At 45.6% G+C, this 25,771-nt stretch overlaps 1 protein-coding gene across 6 annotated transcripts in view; it reads right to left on the reverse strand.

Moving 5' to 3' along the window:
* Positions 1 to 25,771, reverse strand: part of PACS2 (phosphofurin acidic cluster sorting protein 2) — an 85,227-nt gene that overhangs the window by 5,820 nt on the left and 53,636 nt on the right. For all 6 annotated transcript variants that reach the window (XM_062580974.1, XM_062580979.1, XM_062580978.1 and 3 more), the window contains 9 exons: positions 25,475 to 25,581; positions 24,605 to 24,759; positions 21,092 to 21,202; positions 18,915 to 19,023; positions 11,530 to 11,572; positions 7,659 to 7,701; positions 6,317 to 6,452; positions 2,574 to 2,800; positions 462 to 575 (listed from right to left, as the gene is read on the reverse strand). In XM_062580974.1, coding sequence (XP_062436958.1) covers positions 462 to 575; positions 2,574 to 2,800; positions 6,317 to 6,452; positions 7,659 to 7,701; positions 11,530 to 11,572; positions 18,915 to 19,023; positions 21,092 to 21,202; positions 24,605 to 24,759; positions 25,475 to 25,581 — 1,045 coding nt within the window. The remainder of the gene's footprint in view (positions 1 to 461; positions 576 to 2,573; positions 2,801 to 6,316; positions 6,453 to 7,658; positions 7,702 to 11,529; positions 11,573 to 18,914; positions 19,024 to 21,091; positions 21,203 to 24,604; positions 24,760 to 25,474; positions 25,582 to 25,771) is intronic.

Genomic DNA, 25,771 nt, shown 5'->3' on the forward strand with positions numbered 1-25,771 from the left:
AGGATACTTCTGATACTGGATGCATACGTTCACGAGCAGTCTGCAAGATGCATTTACAGCTGCTGCTACAGCGTGCCTTTGTGCCGGAGTCCTGCCTAGAGGACTCTTACGGCTCTGCACAGTCACTTCCCAGTTGTGTACTGGAAACAGTGAACAAAAGGGAGGGAAAATAGAGCCTGCCCCAGCCCCTGGCCTGATGCAGGGCACCAATTGAGAGGAGTTCCTTGGAAAAGAAGCATTTTTCTCATGATCCAGACCCATTAAGCAATCCCCAATGCCATCTGCCAAAAGGACTATTCTAGCATCTGCTACAGGTGTGAGTGAACATATCCATGCCTCTTCTCCAGGAATACCCCCACTATGCTGGCTCCAGGACATCAGGCCAGTCATTTGCCTGGAGGACAGCATTAGCAGCTGAGCCTCACCCTAGAGCCCCTACAGGACATTAGCTCTGCACTTACCCCGCAGCATGTTCTGCTGATGTTTTGCTGTGCAAATCAACCTGCTGATTCCTTCAATACACTGGCTCTTTGACTCCACCTCCTTGTCTTTAGTTTTCTTGGGCAAAAACATCACTGTAAGAAAACCAGATCAGCACACAATGAACATCTGCCACTCATAGGAGCTGTTCCAAGGTTCATTTGGGTCTTTCCATTTAAACACTGATTTAAATCCAATTTAAATTCTGATGTCTCAGAACTCTAATAAAAATTTTATTTTCAACTCCTACAATTATCTCTGTTTGGCAGGAGTTTGATCATATGAGTGCACTGTGGCGTCACCTATACACACGAGCATTTTAGGCCTCAGCACCACTGCATGAAGCATTCTCAGCTCATAGCCCAGCTACCAAAAGGCACCTTCAGGATAACTTTCTTGCCATTCCACTGGGATCCTTGGGAAAATAGCTGTATCTGCAGCAGTAGCCAGCCTGCACCTTGCACAGGGCTGATGGGATCTGCTGGGCAGCCACACCACCTAGGGGGAGTCCCACATACTGCACACAGCTTCCAGGCACTGCGCTCTGCTCCAGCCCCCTCAGGCCCACCCAGATATCTCTGCCAGCAGATTTGCTGTGCTAACAGTGATCCAGAGGCCAACATGAACCAGGCTGCAGGGACACCTGGAGAGCTGGAGGGGCTGCAAACTAAAGGAAATGGCTGGAAAGAGGTGTTAGAAAGGACTCTGCTGATAAGGCTTCAGCCACCCAAGCAGCATCCAAATGTACGAGTAAAAATGCAGAAACTGGCTCTGTGAAATCTGGAGCTGTTCACCATGGCTGCTCTAGGATAGGCCAGCCTCAGTGATGACCATTTTGAGTATGTCTCAACATTGCCTCTCCAAGAGCAGGATATACCACTTAGAAAGGAGACATGCGTGACTGAGGGTGAGAGCTCTGGGTACCAACAGTGCCACAGCTGCGCTGGATGCAGGGGAGCTGCAGAGTTATGTGCTTGTGTACTGCAGCCACAGGTCTAGGAGGCTCTTCAGGTCTGCTCTCAGAGCCCCCTGAAACCTCCAGCTCCTTTAGGAATGACTTCCAGACCTGTGAGCAGGAAGTTGTTGTAAAAGATAGCTACTGGTATCTGAATTTAAGTGCAGAACTGCCTTGCTGCTTCCTTGAAAACACTTCTTAGCAGAGCTGTCCTCAATTTCCAATGTGTTTCACATCGCCAAGGTCAGCTACAAATACAGAATTACTGACAACATCTAAAATGCAATGTTTTCTTGAGAAAAATAATTTTCTGCTCTTAAACTCATGGTTCCAGATTTCAACAAGGAAAAATTAATGTCAGGCTTTGTACTGCAAGCATTCCTCTTTTACCTCCCTCTTGTCCTATAAAGTGTCCTGTGCAAGAACGTGGCAGCTTCTACAGAACAGCCTGCTCTGAGTGAGGTCGCCTCTCATGCATATGGGCACAACTAGCACTGGCTTGGCAGGTCTGGCTGGCGCCTTCATCCAGCTGTGACGGCCAGTACTCTAAGGCAAGGACACCATGTCAAATCCTATGAAATGTCTCTGCTGGGGCTGCTGCCATATGCTGCACCATGATGGGATGTGCACACATCCTGACTCCAGCTGCATCTTTGTCACGTGCCAGAGGAGAGACCAGAGCATAGAGCCTCACACGCTTCAAGGTCTGCCCTGACCCCAGTGAAGAGGGGCACAAGCTCATTCTTCATCTAAACACCCCAAACCATCACCTGTGAGTTTATAAAGAACACACGGAAGCTGTCCCAAGCAGCATACTTCCAGGGTCTCTGCACAGCCACCCAAAAAATGACCGTGCACTGTCCTTACTTTTGTTATTCTGGGCCAGACTATCTCAACTGTTCAACTACAAGGGTGAAAACATCCTGTTTTCACAACATGAAGAGGAATCATCCTTCCAAGCACCCTTTCACCTGATACAGTCACTTCTACTCTAGAGTCTAGGATTTGGGGCTAGCAATGCAACTAAGACTCTATAATGTGAATCTGAGAAGACAGGCAGCCTTGGAGCAGCAAACAGGGAGAACAGCATTTCATTCCTGGCTGCTGGCAACAATAAGTGTGTGACATCCCATCTTACCTTTCTTGTTCTTTTCTTTTGTCACAACAGTCATGGACATTGTTGGAGTGGTAGCGATCTCGCCACTAGCGGGTAACCTGCTGACCTGGAGGGACCGGAAAGTGCATTTCAGTGTGTTTTTGGTAGTGGAGGGGTCCTTCTTCTCCGGGTCTCTTTTTCTGTCCATGGGTGCAGCTGCGATCCAGTAATCCACCTGCAGACCCATCAACTCAGCACCAAGGCTCTGGCTACAAAACAGAAGAGGATCATTTCCGCACGGCACTGAGCAGCATTCCCACCCCTGTTTTTCAGAAAAGCTGCCATTCCTGGCCAGATGATCAGAGGACATGTGTCTAACTCTACAACATTTCTTGGTGCGACCTAACAGTCACAAATGCACAAGAAGTCATCACTCAGCAACGCAGTCTGGCTCATGTCACATGGGGGCAGTGGCTTGGCAACATAGCCCTGCAACAAGCTGAGACAAGCTGACCTGCTGCTCAGCTACAGGGACAAGCAGCAGGAAAGGGATCAGACAGACTGTTTCCTAACATGATGCTGAGCTCCATGACCCAGCAGGTGAAGGCAGCCTGCGGTGGCCCAGGTCATATTCAGGGAAGAGACAAGCTGCATGCATTTGGTTGTAGCCTCCTGGGCATTGATGAATCAAATGACTCTGGCCAGGCACAGTACTTGCAAAATCATCTTTGAGCTGTGGGGGACAAATTGCTGGTGGGTCCCTGAACATCAGGCGCTCAGTTACCAGCCTCCTTGACTACTTTCATCTCCTATGTCCATCAACTTCTGTCACCAGCTGCTTCCCTTCCTGCCTAGGTACTCCACCAGGACATACAGGATCCCTGCTCTCCTCAGTTCCGTATAATGCAGCTTGCACAGGGCAGTTCACCACACAGCTCTGCTGGGGGCTGGGGATCTCCCACACTGCAAAAGCGCTTTTCAAGTCCTATGATATTTGCTAAGCAACAATGGATTTCGGGATATGAAATTCTTTGGGATATACTGAAAACTCCTGCACGTAATGCAGTAATGGGCAGGCATCATATAAAATACACTGCCAGTCTTTCTTGAGCCAGAAAGGGGAAGATGAGCAGCCTGGGAAATTCCACCCACACCCCTTGCTTGCTCACTGCCTCTTGCTAGCTAATGAACACAGCATTTACCCTGAGCAGACCAGAGGTCAGGCTACAGCATGTCCCACAGGTGTGACAGTTGGCATGGGAGCCGGTGGCTGTAAACAGCCATGCTTACACCCAGCAAGAACATAGCAGGGAGGCACTGGACCTCAGAGTGAACAGAAAGCTCCCCTGAGACTGCAAAATGTGGTTCTTGTGCACCTGGAGAAAGAGGTGTTTGGGGGGCCCTGGATCAGGGAACCTCCAAGGGGGTTGGGACTAACTTAGCCAAGAGCATGGCTGGAGCTGGTGACACACAGCTTGGAGTAAGCCATATAGCAAGGTGACACATACATAAAGAGATGGGGGCAAAACAATGGAAAAAACTATTAAAAACCCCTGTATTTCACCACCATTATCTGATCTCCCACCTCTCCTTCCCCACATGGAGGGTTGTCTCTCTAAAATCAAAACAGTCCTAAGACCCAAGGTTCAATGGCCTCTTAAATGACCACTCTGAGGAACTTCACTGACCCAGGGATGAAGGCTTACTTTTGTCATTTATCTACCAGTCTGTTGTATGATTACATTTAACTGTGTCCCTTATTGGGGAAATGGCAACTGTTAACAAAGTTGAATCTGTGATCCCGAATGGAATATTTATCTCCCTTCACTGCCCGTGTAATAAGAAACCCTCAGGTCAAACAAGAGCATTGTTATGGTCCTCAGCAAATCTTTTCCTTTCCTCTGCTATTTATCAACTGCAGCCAGACTGCAGAGCACAGCTGATCTTGGATTATCAAAAACAGGTTTTGGTTTCCCAGGGCAATTTTAGAAGGGATTTTTTTAAAAGGTAATATTTGAGATGCAGCTTTGCACTAAGATGCTTCATCTTTACAGCTGAAATGAGAAACATGATGCAAAGCAGTATTATAATGCTCACTAGGCCTAGGCAGGATTTTCTACTCCCTCCCTAGTTAACTAAGTGGTTTAATCTTTCAGGCTGGGTCACTGCCTGACCACTGTGCTATTACACACAGATCCGTGGAGATGGAATAATATTGAGCCTGAGCTTTCTCATTGCCTGATGATTTTACCACACAGCCTTAAGCCAAAAGGTATCAAAAATTCATAGACCTAGGGATGCCAACTACAAATGTGCCATCTCCAAGACTCAAAGTTATAATGAATTATGCTCCTATGGATACAGGCTCCCAAACCACTTCTGCATTTGGAAAACCCATGCAGAGCTCATGCATGAAAAGTCAACTTCACTCTCCAGAGCCTGCTCAGTTCACTGCAGCACCAATCAGTGCTGCTGGGACAGGTCTGGGCCCAGGAGGGCTCTTCTGCTCTCAAACTGCAGGGGGACCAACAGGAGGGACATAGGGAACTGGGCCAACTGGGACAGTCTACAGGCCACAGACACCTTCCAGTAGCTGGATGCCTGCAAAACTGGGACTTCTACATTTCCACTTCCTCTTGTTAAGAGAGGACTTTCAAGCCAGTTTTAGAAGTCAGAGGTTAAAGGGCCCCATGCAGCTTTCTGAGATGGGTAGAAAAGGTCCCACTGAGGGAAACTAGTAGTCCCTCCAAACTTGGTCCATCTCCAACAGCAACAGTAGGAGATGCCATTTAGGGAGAGCACATGAGCCCAGTCTCTATTTGCAGACCATTCCATTGAACACTGCCAGCATTCATAATCACTGGATTAGGCACGTTAGAGGGGACAATCCTGCCTCATCCTTTAGCATCCATTTATGGACCTGCTGTCCATGAATTTGCTTAACCCCTCTTTGACCTGCTGATCCTGCTGCCACACAACGTAGTAGAGACAGACAAGTTTCTGACATGCTTTCTCTGCTGCATATCTAAGTCGTTTCCTTTCTCTCTTTTAATTATGTCTTCCTAGTTTCACTGTGTGCCTCTAGGTCTTGTATTGCTAGTTTGGTGCATGACAGTTCAGCATTCAGCAGACCCACCACCAATGTGATTTCATAAGCCTTGATAATCTTCCCTGTCGCCTTCTCCCCAAACTCTAGCATCTCAGTCTTTTTAGTGTCCTCACAAGGTTGCTGTTCTGTCCCCCTGATTGCCTTAAGTTGCCCTCTTCTGCACCTCCCTCACAGAAGCTGAGCCTGCTCCTTCCACAGCATCACACTGATCATATTAAGGTAATTTTGAGAGGCTAGATTAGCTGCAGAATGGGCATTTGGGCCTTGCCCAGGTGCCCTGAATCAAAGTCTCATTAGCTACATGTATCCCCAGCAGAATCCAGTCTCAAAGGGGAGCTGCTAGAAGATGGAGAACATAAACCCTCTCAAACAAGTGGCTGCAATGGCTAATCAGACTATGAGAAACAAGACAGCCCTTCCTAGTTTCCTAGTGTGCCTGCCTTTGAAAAACACACCCTTCTCACCAAGTGCAAGACCCCCCTGCTCTCCCCAGCTCCCCAAGGGCCAGCAGGTGATTCCAGAGGCAAAAGAAGTGAAAAGCAGAAGTGACAACTTCAAGCATTCACTGGGGAGAAAGAAAGCAGAGCTATGGGTTTTCCTTTAAAAGAAGTTTCTTCCCACCTGTATCTCAGATAAGACAGCTGAGGGGGGTGTAAGGAGACCAAGTGTGCTTTACCTTGAGGATGAGAAGCTGCCTGTGACAGATGGCGAGGAAGGTGGTGTGGGGGAGGCTTCCTTAACAGCAGGCGACACAGACGGTGGGGTAGAAGAAAGGACACTGGAGCTAGAGGGAGCTGCATCATCAGAGTCACCTTGAAGAGAAGGAGTCAAACTGTCTGGGTTTGTCTCACAGCCCAGTGCATGCACACTGGGCTAGCTCAGTCTCTTTGCCCACCCTCCTGCTGCACACTGCACAGGTTTCTGCTGGCTTTGCTCAGGCTCAATCCCAAAATCAGCTGACCGTCAGCTCTGACTCTCTCCATACCTTGTACCATGAGACTTTTTATAATCTGGTAAGAGGCAAGGACAGGCATTCACACTCCTCTGGGCTCCCCATCTGGCACCTGCTCTAAAGTTCCCAGCCAATTTCAAGCCTCCTGCACTGTCAGGGAGAGCCCAGACCACTGATACCTACTAGAGCATCTTCCCCCGTGACCGTGACAGATCAGCACCATTCCAAGACACCTGGAGAATCCAGTCATTTTTGGCTGACTATAGGGACTTCCCCATTCCCCCTTGTTTCTATCCTCCATGTCCTTGTTCCTTTCATGCTGGACTTTTGAGGGTGCTGGGAGCAGTGTGGTAGTATGAAGCAACCCACATAAAAGCTTTTTCCACACACCTATGTGCAATCCAGGCTACAGGCTTAATGGTAAAGTCCCAATAGTTTAGGAAAAAAAATACTCCTAACCAGTAGTGCATATGAAGGAGGAAAAAACAAGTTCGCACTGATAAAACACCCCACAGGCATGCATGTAAAGCGTGCTGTACCATGCAAGTCAGTTTTACACTACCCCACTAGAATATCTGGGACCAAATTCTTTGTCAGATTGGCAAACTAGGTGCCTTTACAGGAGTTTCCAGTGTTGGGCATGTGTTTGAGATTCATTTTACTAGGCATTTGAACCCAGCGTAGACAGATGGGCATAAAATTTCAGTGACCTGCCTCTCCAGTTTGGAAAAGGGGCTTCAAATAATCACTGCAGCAAAAATTCACCCCACTGAGAACAATCTTAAGAAAAATGAATGTTTGAGCATATCTGAGTAGAGATCTTAGACCAGATTTCCTGGATGAGAGTGAGAGAATTTCAGCTGCCTAACACTCCTTGTAAAGTAACAAGGAAAAGGGCCACTTGAAAGAGAGTGAGGACAGATGCTGAGAGTTAAATCAACAGAACTGGGAGCTAACACAGTCCAACTCCATCTCAAAAAATTCCAAATCATCAGCAATGGACAAGTCTGTTCAGCCCATGAGGTCAGGCTCCCATGACCTGTGTGAAATAAAACATATATAATACCTGATGTTGCAGAAGATTGTTCCACTATTCCAACCTTCACCACCTGAAAGAGAGAAGAGCTCTATGAAACAGCAGTCCCATGAACTTCAGGAACCTCCACTCCGAAGTAAGCCAGTCCTACAACCACCTGGGCACTGTCCTTGCAGTCAAAGAATAATATGAAAGTATATTAAAAAGTGGAATCTTCTGAAGAGCCAGGTAGATCTCTGCAGTGTCCAACCAAGCTACACCAGCTCACAACCCTTCACTGACTTGATATAAGAGGCAGCACAGACCCTACAGAGCTGTTACAGACCTGCACAACTCTGAATAGCCCAAGGCCAGCCCCAAGCTATGCCAACTACTGTGCTTGCCCTGACACCCAGGAAAACAGGACAGGAAAGAGGAACAAATAAATCTCTCTTTAACATTGCTTTGATGTACCTGCTAATTACGCACGAACATATTCTACCACACAAGTGCAGCCATTTGCAGGGTGCAGCATAGCTGGGCTTTGTTAGGGAGCCACGAAAGCAGCAAAGTACAGGTTTTGATTAAAGTTTTCTAGGGTCCAAACACAGGAAGTGCCTGGCAAAGAAGAAAAAGCTCCTGGCAAAGCCTGCAGGCATGCACATGGATAAACCATCACACGGACAGGTCAGAGCGATCTCAATCACATCATACATACACACAGGTGAAAATGCATTCTGATATGGCCAACCACCAGCTGGTACATCTAGGATGACAATAAATATTACACCTGGAGAATAGCAATAATTTGTGATATAAAGCAATTGACTAGCCAGTGAATGCAAGCTACCATGAACCAACCATGTCTAGAAAGATAAAATAACTCTTGGAGATACAAAAAAGCATGGCCTTTCTATACAAATAACCTGCTAGGGTGCATAGGAATCACATCTCTTCACACTGCAGAGAGAGGACCCTTCTTGGAGGTCCTTAAGAAACCTGTATCCAGGGCAAAGGTCTAAACTATTAAAGAAAAAGAAGAACAAACAACAAGAAAGAGTTTCACAGTCACCTCAAGTCACTAAAACCTGTGTTAGAAAGAGAAACTGACGCTCAATCTATTTGGTTTGAAAACAAAAGATGGTTAAACTTTGACATGACCATGTCCAGATCCCATCTACAGGGAACAGATTTCTACGCTACACGATCAAGAGAAAGCAGTCAATCTTTAGAAGCAAAATGCTGCGCAGTCCTTTGGAGTCCTTGGGGGAGCAGGGGGGCTGCATGCTCAACACTTCAGAACTCAGAGAGCTCTCAAGCTCTGGTGGATTCTTGGTTGACTCCAGTCTTGCACTAGCAATCTCTATTTCAGCAGTGTGTGCAGTGGTTCCCTGATGCTGCACTGGCTTGGGAGAAGGAGTTATCTCCTCTGGTGAAGGTCACAGCTCAGTTCGGTAAGTCTACATCAAAGGGCAATAAATTTTGCTCTGGAGTCTAGCAAATGTTTGTGCAGTATGTGTTAAAGGCTAAGAACCTGCTTCACAAACTAGCTGGAAACAAGAAGTGAGGCAAAGGAGTTATGGGGGAAAAAAAAAACACAGACAATACAAAACTGTCTAAAACTTTCTTGATCTGCATGCCAGAAAGGAAATCTCTTTTGGTCTTTTCCCTTCTGTTGGCTGACTGAAGATGCTCAGGTACTAACACACAGAAGAAAGATGACTAGGTTAGACACCTTCCCTGCCCTTCATTCAGCGACAGGCTTGAAACTGCTCCAGCTCCAAGGCAGTATCCATCAGGGGATGATGAAGCCACCTTCCTTTCCCTTCAGGAGGAACATGCATCCTGTGAGCTCTCTTGGCAATCAGCTGTTGGCATGGCACAGGCACAGGGCTGTTAAGCCTTGCAGCCATGACCCCTGCCTTCACATCCCACCGTGCCCCCTCACAAGGTTTTACTTTCATCACCTTGGAGCCTGTCTGAGCCGCACAGCACTGCTGTGCCTGCTTCTCAATCAAAGACTGTACACAACCCAGCCAGGGCACACGTTTGCCCTAAAAAAACCAGCTAAGTCCAACCAACTTCAGAAGCCCCAAACCTGAACACCACTGGCTCCCTCCTCTCATTGTCCAACAGCTCCAAGCAAGTTGCAGCAACTGAAGTAAAGAACACCAGTGTTCGTGTTCAGCTCCAGACTTTGTGACACCTATAATCTGCCTTTTAAGGTCACTCCAGGTATGCATCTCAGGAGGAATTACTGCATTAGGAGTATTTCAGCAGCTGAGATGAGAAGCACTGATTTTACCCTCAATCCCAGCCAGTGCAGGAAGTCAGTGTATGCTTTCAAGGAAAGCTTTTTTTCAGGTTAGCAGTGTTACAAACACAGAACAGAAAGCTCTTCACTCTTCCCACTTCTAGCCATTCAAATATAAACTGGAAAAGGGTTGCTAATGCAAGAACTATACTCATTTTAGAGCAACTGGACAAACATTCTGAGCCCCATTTGCTCATATATAGCACTAAACTAAATCAGCCTGGAGGAAAAGCTTTGCTGTAGCTAATAGCTACAGTGAGCATAGTCCAAGACCTCTGAAACCCTTCTGGGCTTTTTCTGTTATTGGGAAAAGTGAAATGGCTGTTTCATAATGGCAGTTCTTCACCATTACTCACAGTATATGGGAGAAGATCATGGCAAAACTCATCAGCAGGGAACAAGTCAGGCAGACTCGTCTGTCTACTTTAGCAGAGGACAACTTTCCTTTGACAAAAGCAGACTGTCATCACAGGAGCACAGCACAGAGACTCTCACCAGGGGAGAGAGATGCCAGAATGAAAGCAGGGTCAGCCCGAGGGCAAGAGAGACTAAACCCATTAAAGCCTTAGGATTTCAGATTAGCTCTGACGCATTGACAGGGATACAAGCAGGAACATACACAAGTTGGCTTAATGAAGAGACAGAAGAACAAGACAACAAGCATGCAAGGGAGAAAAGCTAAAAGAGAGCAGCAAAAGCTGCGAAGAGGACATCCAGTAGCTAAAGAGCTGTCAAGGGATATCCTTTTGGCTGCAGGTCAATGTCATTACACCTAAAATTTAAGAAATAGAAGAGCAGAACCAAATAAGGGGACGGAATCTAGAAAACGCAAAGTACTTAGTGCACAAAACACTGACAGAAGCATGGACACAGCCCAGCACAGACACTCTGCACTCAGTCCCCTGAGCTAGGAACATTTAAAAATGAAGAAAGGAGGCAAAAACAGAGACTAGTATCCCAACTACTTATTTACATATTAAAATGTATTAAATAGTTACTGTCTCAGACTCAAACATAACAGTGATAAATGATCTGTTTGGTGGGATGTACTCTCCACTAGTGGATGGGACAGTAAGAGGACTAGAGACTTTGTGATAAGCACAGGAGATTGACATCGAAATAGCAAATACAGAGGAATTAATTATACAGGGCAATCTTCAGAATAGCAACCCTGAGGTCAGGTTTCCAGGAGCATACCACTCGCCTCTGCCTGTGGCCCAGCAGCAACTCTCCACCAGCTGATTTAGCCTGCAGCAAAGCGATGTGGACAGGCAGTGGTTGGGAGCACTTCGGTGTTACACTTTCCTGCCTGCATTGCCTGAACAAGGCAACAGGAAGGCTGTGGTGTCTGTTTCAGTGCTGGCAGGGACACTGCACAGAGCTGCCCCAAGCCACCTGCCTGGGAAGTAAAAAACACCTAGTAGTTTGCTGAGGGATCTTAGTTAGAGGTTCACCTACATGCAGGCAGTTAGTTGCATCCAGCCATACTGCTAACACTACCTTAACAGTTCCTAGCGTTCCTGCTCTACCCTCAAACTCGGGCAAGTTTGTTCCAGTGCTTGCAAATATCTAGCTGGTTTGAGACAGCATAACTAAGATAACACTCACCCCGACAAAGGGAATGAACTTCTGCGAAGACTCTTCATCAGGGCTAAAGGCAAAGAGAAAAGAGTTGTTAACAGCCTGTATCCACACTGGGCACAATACTCACTTTATATGTTGCATTCAAGCATGCAGCAGGGACGGACAGTATGCAAGCGCCAGTCCAGTGTCTCCTTTCAAGGCCCCCTGCCAGCACGCTAAGAATCTGCATGGGTGGGGAAGAGCACACAGCTTTTGGCACATCTCGCAAGGGAAAGGTCTCTTCTGCCCTCCCTCACACTTCACAGAGAAACATGCTTTAATGGCATGGCAGTTGTTACAGACACACAACCTCCTACTGCAAGGAAATGGATCTGTGCCACGACAACATGGAGAACTGTGCATTACTTACTAGTACCTGAAGCGCTCTGCACTCATGGCCTTCACACGTCCCACCTTTGGAGTCATGTGCAATACCTTGCATATCCCAGCATCGCTAAAGCAGTTAGCCTGCCACGGGGTTATAAGCCGTGACACGTGGTTATTCGTATAGCACTAGCAAGTACATACATACGTACACACACAGACACATGTCCCCTACTACTTGGAGCTCGTGATCACTTAGACAGGCACACTACAGAAGTTACGCATCAGAGTGGAAGCAGAGCATACTAGGTAAATCAGGACACCAACTCCAGAACGGTGAACAGCTAAACAAAACCAACCAAAACACACATTATGTCCCAGAAACACCTGAAGACAACACTACATACATTTCAAAAACAAAGACATTAGCTCTCCCTGCCCAGAACTTGCCCAGGATTCAGAAGCCAGAGAGTGGAGAAGAGAACGGACCAGCAATGAAGGCCAGAGTCAAACCAAGCAGCAGTTGGAGAGAGATTCAAGACAGACAAGGCGGCAAGATTTGAGCAAGAAGGAAAACAGACAGGGAGGCTTACAGAATTACTGCACCCTTCAAGTGCTATAGAGAAGATGGACCAGCAGGGTGATGAGATAGCTGCAGGATTGCAGCTGCATACTGGAAAGAGTTAGAGTTCAACAAGGGAAGTGACTGCATGGCCCAGACACAGTATGCTTCTCAGTGGCCTACTGCAGGAAACAGATAGGAGGAAGACAAAATTTCATGTCTCTGTGCTGCCCCAATGACTAGAGCACTAAAGAATTCAGGAAAAAAAAAATCCAGTATTGCCTTCACCAAAAATTTTTCTGGTTGAAACACAAATACTTCAGGAAAGCAGGTATTTCTATGCTGTCCCCAGCACAAATCTGAAATGCACCCGATGCACAAAGGTTGCCAACCGTTGCATGACTAGCATGGGCTGGACAGTTTCCTCTAAGCCCTATGGAAAGCATGGCATATAATTGCAGGAAATATGACTCAGCTAAAGTTCCCTCTTGGTCCAAAGCAGAGTTTGCTTTTGTAAATAGCCTCTCCTCTTGGCTGAGCTCTGCAATAGAGCCAGAGGTTTTGCTCCCTTCTTACTCCACATCGCCAGGCACTGCATGTTCATTCTCCCCTCACAGCACAGGAGAAAACAATCAGATAAGGTCCACAGTTCTGTGCTGGGAGTCAGAAAGGTTACATCCTTTCAGCCACAGTTGCAGGCCTCTTGTCAAATAAATTTCTCAGGATCATGAGATTTCCAGCTCCTCTTGCAAGGAAAGGAGAAGCCTACAGAGCTGTTGGGAGAAGCAGAGAGCAGAGGTTCAGCTTTCTTTTCCTTTCTTCAGCTCCACTGGCTGTGAAGCAGACAGGAGCAAGTCCTGCTGACCAAACAAGCGAAGCACACTGGTAGCACATTTAGTGTTCTGAAAACTATTGGACTGTTTTGCTTCAAGCTCTCAAAAAATAAACCCTTCCCAGTTCCAGCAGAAAACCCATTTTGGTTCTCCTAGGCTGCCTAGACTATTGCTGAGGAGAGATGAGGGGTAATTCTGAAAGAAATCATTTGCTTCATAGTTCATCACAGCTCACAACAATACATGGGCTGTCTCCAAAGCAATCCTGCTGGATTTCAGCCGTCCTGTCACACATCCTCTTGGGAACTCAAACCTTCTACACACACCTCTGAAAAAGTAGCTTATCAGAATAGCTCTTCTCCATGGCAACTGGAAGGAAAAATGAGATGTTCTTCACTTTCTCTTTCACATTCTTCATTATTCTTGGCTTGCAGGATTGCCAAAACATTCACACAGAATCCCCTCACCTTGGCCCAGGCCCCTTCTTTTCCTCTACCAGTGCACTGCAATGAAGAGGTCCCCTGTCCTTGCAAAGGCAGGCCCCAAGCTTGTTCACTCTTCTTACCAAGGCCATACAGGTTCCCAGTTGCATTGATCACAGAAGGTTCTAATCCCCATAGCGACATCGAGGATACTGGTTTTATTCACAATGCTTCTGAAGGCCCCAATATCTCAGCTATAATTTAAAGCTAGACCTGACCCTTGTTTGTGGTTTTCAGTGAGGTTATTGGTACTTCTGGAGAAAATTCCAGATCTACAGAAAGAGGCTAGAAAGAAAGAAAATATTCCTTATCTGGTATGGAGGGTTCTCTGATCCAGTCATCTGCAATCAGTCTTCTGCAGTGATCTGTCCAGAAACGGACCCAAAGGCTCCCTCTCCCCCGCCTTTTTCCAGAGGCAAGAAGCAAAACTGAAAACTACCCAAGATAAATACACAGAATTCACCAAATCAGAAATTAATTTAGGTTGAACAAAGACAGCCAGATTAAAATGCTTCAAGACTCTTAAAAATGAGAAGAAATCACACCACCATGAACCATCTGCCTAACAAAGGAAAGAAATAGCATCTCTCACTTCTGTGGAGAAGGACAAATTAAGCTGCAAAGCACAGAAGTATTACAGTACGAGACTGAATAACCACTGTAGAGCAGTTATGCCCATTATTAGCCTTTTAATAAAATATTAAGACTACATTTATAGTTTAAGCAACCCAAACCAGATTCAAATGTAGCCAAACAGTTGTGATCTTCTAGCAGGAGGGTCCCAAGTATTGCCTTTATTCTGAGCAGGTCCCTCAGGAGGCTACAGAAAAGGTACTTTTATCACTAAAGGATAAGCAGGCCTCTAAGAGTTCAGACCAGGCATCACCAGCAACCCTCTCAGGGTCTGTCTTTGGTAGCAAGCATCTATCCTTCCCACTGAACGGCTGTGGCTCCCTGCTGGCTAACACTGTCCCTGCTTCATGAAGCCTCCAGCGGTCAAACCAAACAAAGCACAAAGCAACTCCAAGTCCCACTGATATACTTGATGAGTCACCTCTCCGTTTCCCAAGGAAGCTGTTGTCCAGCACCCTTCACGTTCCCACCAAAAATCGACCATACCCAGCAGGACATCTGGCATGTTTCTTGAGCCCTGACCTTATTCCTCTGCCACACTGCTCCATGAGTCGAGGAGCACAAATAATTCTTAATACATTTCCCACGGCTGCACAAGAGGTTCCTGCAGAGACGAGCCAGGTGATGCATGCACTGCTGAACCAGAGGAGGGACTGGCTCCATCTTCACCAGCTGTGTTAGTGTTCGGCAATTGCTGTAGGGTGCTTTGGAAGAAATACTTGGAGAAAGGAACGTGAGACTGCCTGGCCACTGCCCTCCAGAGTGTCAGGGACATGCAGCAGGCAAAAATCAACATCATCCCTGCTTCCTTATCGCTGAGGGCCTGAACCAGCGCTCTCTCCATCCCAAAGTGCTTGCTCCAGGGAGCAAGAGCTGGGGAAGTTCTCTTTACAACACAAAAGAGTAGAGAGCTTTTGATAAATATGTAATGAAGTAGGAAATGACCCAGCCCTCACCCTGACGAGTGTGCAATGCTTTCGTTTCCAACAGCCAAACTGCTCCCCAGATTCATGCAAGGGCTATCCCAAAGCCACACGGCATGAGCTGAATTACAGTGGGTGACATCAGCCCAGGTTTACAGCAATCCAGCTACATGGGGAACAAGTGTCCGCTGCCAGTCACAAATCCCAAATAGTGCAGGGTTTCATTCAGGAGAGCTGTGCAGGGAGATATCAATGTTGGATGATACACCGCTGCTAGCGAGAAGCCCATCCCTGTCAGCATTGTCTCAGGTCCCCAAATGTTACCAACATTGCTGTGTTGCTTGGCAATTTAGTAACTAGTATTTCTCCTAGAGTTCAGAGACGAAAGTCACCCAGTGTAACACAGAGGAGTTGAAATGACAATTCATTTCCTTCCTGAACCCCTTCCTCTTTCCCAGTCCCCTCAATTTCAGGTAAGGTCAGCAGATGCTCCAAAAGAAATGGGACAAAGCTTTCACACCATATGCAATCCATCACAGGCAGTACATGCGCCAACCTTTCGCCATGACAAACAGAACAAGGGGACAGGAAGGAGAGCAGAGGTCAGTCAAAACAGGGATAGTTAGCAATAAAATTATAAAGCAGCTCATCACATACAGCTATGCCCTAAAGACTAGCTTGCTGCCTTGGCTTTCCTGGGACCACTAAGGCTTGTTTAACAGAACGAATGCCAGGATTCTGGGAGATTGGTCTTGTGATGCATTTGTAGCTAGTGCTGCTGTTTCTACATGGACCATTGCCTTGGAAGTTGGCCTTGGAGAAGCCGTTCACCTCTGGCCTTGAAGGAGATTCAGCTCTAGTAACTTTGTGAACTGAAGACAAAACAAGTAGTGGCCTACCATCAGGTGGTTTGGAACAGGAGTTCCTGCAGAGCAAGGGGGTCTCAGTAACTTCTCAGAGACCCCAACCTCACCATTAGCATACACCATCTCTCATTTCTTAGCTTCAGAAAAGTCCCATACCTATGAGATAGCTTGCCAAGAAAAGAAGAGGCCTCAATTTTTCTATTACCAGGAGAAGACTCCCTGATCTGCACTCAGACACTGTATGGCTGAACCTTACAGGCACAACCCCAAAACCAGAGGCCTGAGGCATGCCCTGAGCAGAGCCTAGAGCACCTGAGCTCCAACAGATGGGAAATGAAAGTCCTTGCTAGTTCTGATCCTTTTGGAACTACACTATATCCTCTGATGGCTGTGGCCAAACAGCAAGGATTATTTACGGAACAGGGAAGGAAAAACCTACCGTCACAATGTTTTACTGCTCAAGGCTACTTCCTCAACAACCCTTTCATTCCCGTTCAGTCTATACGCTGGGAACCCGTACGTGCGGTCCAAAGGCAGAGCAGTCATTTTAAAGTGCATTCTGCCAGCAAATGCCATACTTTCAAAGCAGCGAGCAGAATTTAACCTGAAGCATAAACTGAGCATCCCAGACCTGCAGAACTGTTAAACAAGACACGAAAGACCAGCCCATAGGGAAAAAGAGATAGGAGAGGAAGCCTAAATAAACCAATACCTTAGAGTAAAATCAAAATGAAAGCTCTTTTTCCTTTTCAGAAAGCAACCAAAGGAAAAGATAAATATGTTATTATACTTACAATAAAATGATGCATTCATTTAGATAGTGCTAATGGAAACCCAATTTCTGTTTTTTTGTTTTGTTTTGTTTTTTTTTCCCCCCACAGTACTTTCCCTCAGCCAGTTCCAAGACTGCATTTCTAAAGGAAGCCATATGGGGAAATAATTGCCCATCACTCCATGGGAGTTTCCTCCTCTAACCCACTCTCCAGTTTGCTCATGTGGTATCTGGCTGAAAGTGGAACTTGTTTTTAAGTGGATACAACAGAGATACCAAGGGACTGTAGGCTACAAGTACAGATCTAAGTGATCTCTCTTCCAAGTAACCTTCTGCAGGGCTCAAGCCTGCAGCATAACATGAATTTCTCAGTTTCGGGCACAGCACAGGAAGGCCCAAAGGGTCTAAAACCCAAATTGATCTGACCAACTCAGTGAAGAGATCATGCACACTGCTGGGAGTGGTGAGTCTACTCACTGAAGTAGTTTTCAGAAGTCTTTTTTTTCAACAAAATACCTAACTGATATTTCTGGACATAGCAGAAACTCCAAAATTATTAAATGTGCATTAATTATGAACATAAACCTCCAACTGGGACCACAGAAGGCAGTGAAGATGGTACAGAAGCCAACAACTGAGAGGTGCAGGGAAATGAGCAAGGCAGCCATCAGAAGGGGTTATCTGCACTTTTGTACAGTTGGGACATTTGTACATTGTTATATTTGTAACTAATGGGAAGTCTTTATGCCAAAAAAAACAGGATAAAAGACTGAAGCTTCCACTGCCCCTGGACTTCCAAACTTCAGTAATGTTAACCTGATAAAGATGAAGTTCAGGTACTCAAAAATAGTTATGAGAGAAAAAAAAAAGTATGTGAAGAGAGTGCCCCTTTTCTAAAGGACTAGTCAGTCTGGAAATACTTCCCTTAGGCAAGTATCAAGAATGAGCTAAGTTTTACTAAATCATTTCTGCAAAGAAATGTAGAATAGGCAGATGAATCAAAAAGTAATATGTTGAGCTTTTGCCAAAAGGGGCAAAAAGTGACCATGTCTACACTTCTAATTCCTCCCCGTTTTTATGCAAACTAGGCACAAAGGAGGGATGTTAACAAACCATCAACAGCAGAACAGATACAGCAGGGATAATTAAAGTCATCCACTTTCTGCATGAGATTGCTAGTCCCTAATGGAGAAAATCACGAGTTGGGTGTTTGTCCTGCTCTGACAACCAGTCATTGGGACACGTGTGAATTACAGTCTATTTGTCTCAACTGTCTCAGAAACACCGCATCTCCCCCCCTTCAGTGACAGTACTCTTCTTCTGGGACCCTGGCCACATGAGGCTCTTCATACTTCCTCAGCTGGTTTTCAGACCGCAATCCTCCCTTCAACAGGCTTCTCATGCCTCAGGAGAGGCTGAAAGAAAACCTGGTTAGCCCTCCTCAGCAGAGGTCCTGTAGACTGCAGCTGTCTCACAACAAGCATTTTGTCTCCTCTGTGGTGAGCTCTGTTATTTACAGACAGCTCTAAAAAGAAAAAGTTCTGGTTCCCTCAATGCTGGTGCAAAAAGGCCAGGTCTCACAGGAGACACCGTAAGGAGGGAATGCTGCAGTCTGCAATCTTACACCTAAAGTCTCTCACCTACAGAACAACTGAAAGGCAGGTGTAAAGCTGGCAAAACTCTCTGTGGTAAGAGACATCTGGAACTTAAGCAGATACAGTCATACCCCCTACCTCCTCGTCCCGCTTCCCCAAACCTCCCAGGTCTTCAAAGTGTAAAAAGCAGAACATTGTCCCTGTTCTAGATTCACTGTTATCTAAAGTGGGATACATCACTGGGTGCAGGGTACGATAACGCTCCCAAGCTGTTTGCAGTTTGGAGCAAGTTTAAGGTTGCTAGCACACAAGATGAGAGAAGAACTTCACCTGCAACCTGCTGGTCATTCTGGCAAGTCAGTATTACATTAGTAACATACCTTTTCTGCTTGTATGTCAACATCGCTTCAGCAATGGGCAACTGATGTGCACAGTTTGCCCCTGCTATATATTGCGTTATTCTGGAGACAACATCAGGCGTTTCTGGAACTGCAACAGAGCAAAGAGAAAATAAATGAAGTGAATTCTCAGACCATCACTAGTGTTGTCCATTACCTGCTCAGGCAAGCAGCTAATGGTACCCAGCCAGCTGCATTTTAATTGCATCTTCTGAAGGAAGCTCTGCAACCTACCCCAGAGTGCTGCAAAACATGTCTAAACATAAGCCAACATCCTACAAGAGCTTCAGAGATAAAAGACTAGGAAAGCACATGAGTTGTAGAGTTCTGTACACAGCATTACTTATTGAAAATATCACAGTTATTTTATATTTGCTAAAACACTTTTCTTTGCAAAAGCGTATCTGCTCAGAGTCAACTTTAGACTTTTGTCCCTCTTGACTGTGAGCAGTTGCTAAAGAAAGTGCCCAGCCTTCCCTGCCAGGACCTTGGTGAGCTGCTCTGCTCACACCAGTGTCTGGGTTACCTGATTTCCTAATGAACTCAATGTCTTGATGAGATAATCGAAAAGACTGACAGTCATTCAAGGGTAGAAAGAGCACAAAGATCATGTGTTTATCAGCAAGCATGCTTAAAGTCTGTGAGTGAGTATTTGCCTCAAGTTGGCAGGGACAATTCCCTCAATGCCTTCCACACTGCTTTCATTCAGGCAAAGAGCCCGAACCATGAGATAAGGGAACACAAGTTACCTTCACCAGGCACTTCCATACCTTAATGGATATTTTAACCCAGAGCCTCTAACAACAGTTATTTTAGCAGCGAACTGTGAAAAGCTAGCATGCCTTGCCAGACCTCCTTAAGTCATCACAGGGTTTGTATGTTCTCTCTGCCCGGATGAAAATGAAGAACCCACAAGGCCTGGACTGCACAGAAATGGGGATGCATTTTCCTCACAGCATATGCGCAAGTAAATAAGGGCTGCAGCATAAACCCTATTAATGAAGGGACACAGCTCTTGGGCTGGACTTCCATACTTAATGAAGTATTCCTAAGCCAGACACAAAGGGCAAACTTGTAATACATTTGTTACCATTTTCAAGTGCAGCAAGGAATTGAGACCTATTCTAGGTATCTGTTCTTCCATGAGCTTGGAATCACAGAAAAATGTAGGTTAGATGGGACTTCAGGAGACCTCCAGTCCACCTTTCTGCTCCAAGTAGGAGTAACTTCACAGCTAGAACAGGCTGCAGCCAAGTTCCCATCTGCTGGAAAAGGCTCCAAAATATCCCCTGGAAAGAGGCATCTCTTTCCTCCTCTCACAGGAGGATGACTTCCGCAAGCATCCTATCCCCCTAGGGAGCTCCAGGCACTCCCCATAATTCCAGCAGGAGAAGCATACTGAAACCCCCCACCCTCACACTGCTCTGAAAATGCTGATGCTTTTTCCTGCTAGGGGAATTCCTGTGAGGGACAGGCCACCATGAGAGCATTGCTCCTCACACAAGTTGCAAGCCTTCAGGGAGGCCTAAACATCAGATGCAAATCCTCCTTTCTCCTGTTTCTTTCCGTTCTTGTAGGAACGGATGGAAAAACTGTAAGCATTAATATTTCAAGCGATTGAGTACTTTAACACTCAGTAAGATTTTACTCTGGCTTAGAACAGATTCACATCAGGAACTTGTTGATCTGACCAAGGGCAGCTCTCACATGTTACAACACTGGCAAAGAACAAAATTCTTTTTTAATGAGAAAGATCCTGCCAGCAATTTCAGATATGCCAAAAATCATTTTCTTCTGCAACTAATAAAAGCTGATCTTCTCAGAATTTGCAGTTTTCCAGATCTGGCTCTCCAGATCACCAAAGGCGGTGATGTAGTAAACTTTGTAGTGAGACCTTCACATCAAAAAACAAAACTGAGAGCTAGGAAAAACAATGTGACTCAGAGGCAGCTAGTGCCTCTCAGAGCCAACAAATGTTTGCAGACCACTAAGTGGAGGACACACAAAGGTCAGCCTCTGAAAAGGGCATGAGGTGGAGGAAGGAGAAAAGAGGAACAAAAACATTTGTCTGCTTCCTTTTGTATTTACTCGACCTTTACTAAAATTACTCATTCAAAGCTTTTATCCCACACAGGCCAGACACAGACACGTGGTCTTACCAGTGGTCTGTGCTTCAAGTTTGTTGAACAGATCTCTCCACGCTAGATCTTGGAAGAAGTTGTTGTATCTATAATCTACAGACCCCAGATACTTGGCCACTGGATGAGAGCCTAAGAAAGAAAGGAAAACATGACAGTTGTTCTTCCCAGCACTAAACACAGGTGTGGTTTCTGTCTGCAATTAAATTCCAAAAATCAAAACTACACTAGACACCTCAGAAATAAATTTCTATAATTAAAAAGAAGTTAGTCAAGCTTATCTCTACAACAGCAAGCGAATAGATTTTCCAATAGGGACACTGCTTCAACATCACTGACTTCTTTCAGAGTTACATCCCTCCCTCCCAGGCAATCCAAATATGAAAAGGCCAAAGAAAACAGGACTGGGAAACTGCTGAGGAACTAGATGATTTGGAAGACCCTGAGGCCCTACAGCTTTCCACCTCAGGCACTCAGTTTTGCAAGCATCTTGCACAGCAGCCCTTTCTCCCTCCCAGCTGCCCTGCACGCAGTGAGGTCAGGCCACTTCTGCCGAGAGGAGAGGGATCCCCTCCAAACACCACTCATCCCCCATGGCTGCTCTGCAACACAGAAGGAGCAATCATCTCCAGCCCAGGGAGGCTTGTTTAACCCGGGGGAGAGAGATAGGGGGGGAGGTTAGAGAAGGTGCAAAAGAAGCCACAACAAGTTCAATAATTAGGCTGTAATTAAAGATAGAAGCAGAGTCTGAAGAGCACAGTCCCTGGTGAATGCTGGCAATACACCTGAGGTCCTTGCTTGCCCTAGCTACACCCAACACTCTTCTGTGAGTTCAGGAAGACCTACTACTTTCACCAAGTTTATTCATGCAGGCTCCATCTTGCAGCCACGGATGGAGATCTGCCTTCACACCTACCGATACTGAGCAGGAGAGGGAAGGCGTTTAAGGGGCAACCTCTGCCCTGGGGAGGTATCTACAATTTGCCACCAGCAATTTAGGCTGCATGTGTCTGGAAACCAGATGATATGCCATTGTAACTGCCTCTCCAGTTTCCAGTACAGGAAAAAAGGTGCACCAGGATTAGACTTTCTAGTCATTATGTTTCAGCCTTTGCTCTTTCCATGCTCAGTGTGGATCCTGGCTGTTTAAAATCATCTGTGAACAGGCTTCAGAGCTTCTCCCAAACAGCTTAGTTTTATCCTCCCTACATACTGAATTCTCACATCAAGCCACATTTTCAGAGACCACAACAGTTGTGTCATCAGCTGGTAATCAGTAACCCGATGAGTCCAAAAACACCCTAGATTGCTTAAATATACTCTCCATCCTCCAGTAAAACTCATAGTGGAAAAAAATCACTGTGTTTCTTAGAACTCCAGACTAGCACAAATTTCCAGACTTCCTCAAGAGTTTCAAGCAAAAGATCTCTGAGCTCTCCCTGGTTTCATTAGAGACTAGAGCATAAGTTCTTTCCTGGACACTCAGGATGATGGCTACTTTAAGACTCATTCTTTCTTTTATAGTGGAGTTTTAAACAGTGCATGCAGAATAGCTCTGCATCATGCACTGGAGAAGTGACAGCTTTCTCACATGTCGGGAAAACACATTACATACAGTCGGAACCAAGTACCAAACACGAGATCTGCTGAGAAGCTGTAGCCACAGGGGCTAAATAAAATGCTGAAAACAAACAAAAACACCACAACAACAAAAAAAAACTTTGTTTCTCTTTTATTTGCTCCTTTGAATCATTACTTCACTGGTCTGGACATCAAGGGAGTCTTTCATCCAAAGAATCAGAAGCATGTGAGCAGGATGCAGACAACAAGCCATTGTACATTAACTCTTCTTCATCTGTCACTACAGAGTAGTGGACTAAAAAAGTAAAATCATCTCAGAAATTAAAAGAAAAAAAAAAGCCACCACTCCCTACTTAGAAGGCACTGGTAACAGCAGAAACTCTTTTCCTTCTAGATGTTTATGGCATAGTCACCACACTGTCTTTGGTGCATTAATTGTCAAAAGGAGGTTGCTACTCAATCACACCGATGAACTGCCAGAAAGCTGGCCAGAAATGAGTGCTTGATACAATCAAGAAATAACACAGACTTTCATGGGAAAGTCTCATTAGAGAAGTTTATATTTTTAAGATACATTTTAAAAATATTCACAGTTCTGAAGCAGTTCCACTATCAGTTCAGTGTTTTGTTCCCTTTTGTTTTTTTATATTACCAGGAAGAGTTTTAAGATTGAAAGTGCATTGTAAGATTTAGCTAATATTTTTGGATAATTTTTTAAAGAGAGAATAACCAAAGACCATGGGACGGAAAAACTACACTGCGCTCCTCTCCTCAGGCCAGGAGAAGGTGAGGACTAAAGCCCTCAGCCACACAGACTCTCATTTAAGCACATTTAGCCCTGCAAAAATAATTCTTTTGTGTGCATTTCTACCTTTCCTCTTTCCTGCTAACTCCTTTGGAATTAAATGTTTTTGTTACAGAAGAGAGCCAGGCCTCTTCATTTACCTTCTGCAAATCCCACCACTAAATTGACACAGCCTAACACCCTGTCCATGGGGCCAGGCAGCACCTTCTGCCTTCCCTCAGTCAGAGCAAACAAACACCATCCAGCCAGTTGCAAACCTTGAAGACTGGAATATACCACGGAAAAGCACTCTTCAAGCTCCACTTGTGTCACTCAGGTGCCCTCACTTGTGTGAGCAGCTGCTCACACAAACCAAGCATCAGACAAGACTGACCCCTTGCATCAACCCCCTATGACACACCAGCACTGCCCAGATGTTGCTCCCTGAGCATAGGCGACTGCCCTGCTTCTCAGGCCTCGGCTAGAATGCTCCTCATCTTCCTGCCTACAGCAGCGAGGCCCCAGTGCTATCGCTGGTCCGCTCTGCTCCCCGGGATGCAAACGCTCCAAGCTAGGTTACTTGCCAGCCAAGCAGCCTTGCTGAGCTGTTGGAAAGGCAAAGCTGAGGTGCTAGAAAACTGAGGAAAAGACTCAAGGAGAATAAGACATAAAGGAATGGTCAAAAGACACAGGTAATTTTAATAATTTGAACTCTCAGCAGTTTCAGAGCCTTTAAAATTTCCTCCTTCTTCTTTCACAAATATTTTGTGTGTCAGCCTGGAAGAGGCTAGAACAGTTATTGCTTCAGGAAACACTGCACCCCATAAATAAGATTTCAGCCAGAGAAAGGATTTCCAAAACATTATTCCATGAAGTCATTGCGTAGTGATAAAAAGATGCATAAGAACCTCCCCATTTGGGAAGAAAGGACTCAACCCCTGCTTCAAACAAGAGGTTTACAAGCAGACTTTGGCATCAAGAACATAAAGACGAAATTTACTCATGCAACGCAAGCAATGCAAACAAACAATATTACGGCAGCATGACATTTGCCTCATTTAACAGCCAGTTACCTGGCCAAAGCTTCCAGGAGGGCTGTTCCTGAGGGAACACATCACATTTAACTCATTCATCTTTCTACAAAAAAAAAAAATTTGTTCCTTATTTACCTAGAGGGATGATCAAAAATCTCATGTAGCCGAGCCAGTCTGGGGTTTTGTGAGACAGCTGCTCTACAAAGAGCCTCAACACAGCACTGAGGTAATTCTGGGCTCCGGCCACTGCAATTTTAATTGGGTTTGGAGGCTGGGAATTGCAGTTACAGCTAGACAAAAAAAAAGAGGGAACATATTCATCATTGTGCTTCCAATCAGCTATTTCAGAATAAGACAAAAATTTTCTTCAATAACAGTCAAGGTAAAAAAGAGCTTGTTCAATACACAAGGCAATAACACAATGACTAGTAGCAGCTTAAAACACCATTAATAAAATACAACATTGCTCAATACTTTAACTGGCCTCCTTGCTCTTTCTTTGACACATTTTGACAGTCTAAAGGGTTTGATTTAACTATCCAGGTTGGGATGCATGCACCACAGCTAATTGTGCTGGGTCAGGGAACACATTCTGGTATCCACAGCCCTCAGTAGATATCACCTTAAGGAAAAAAACAAAAACAAAAAACAAACACACCCATCCTAATTTAAAATCTACCTATCAGCTTTGAAAGCTTTAGTGCTTTTTAGATTAGAGGCAACCTCCAAAGAGCAATCGTGTAAAATCAGCTGTGTTGATGATAGGAGACTTGTATTCCCCCCCCAAACATGGCAGAACAGCAACACCTGTGCGAGGCTGGCAAATGCTGAAGAACCACACACCACTGACTTCAGGAGAGTGGAGGGGAGAAGTATTTCGAGCACTAGACAGAAAATTCCCTGAGCGTTGGGGCACAAGAGCTGAGAGGCATTTACAGCTAAGGACCACAAGCCCTCCTTTCTACAGGAGCCAGAACAAACAAAATAAGCAAGGTCAGAACTTACTATCTCTGTATCCTGGAGACAATAGTGCTAAAAGCCGCCTGAATATCAGCCGAGGAACACGTACAGACCACAGGCAGAGTATGCTTTTGCAAGACATCTGATAGGTACTGAGGAAAGAACAGAACATATCAATGTCCTTTTTGGCACAGTTTATCACAAAAAGAAAATCCCACCTCCCTCAGCCTCTTCGGGCTTTTCACAGCAAAGTATGGGCGCTCTCCTTGTGCCCAATTTGTAGGTAGCGGTTTCCTAAACACTTCTTTCCTTGGGCCTCAGCCAAAGAAAAGCTTTTCCTCT

The sequence above is a fragment of the Rhea pennata genome, chromosome 8 (assembly GCF_028389875.1).
Source record: "Rhea pennata isolate bPtePen1 chromosome 8, bPtePen1.pri, whole genome shotgun sequence".
Lineage (NCBI taxonomy): Eukaryota > Metazoa > Chordata > Aves > Rheiformes > Rheidae > Rhea > Rhea pennata.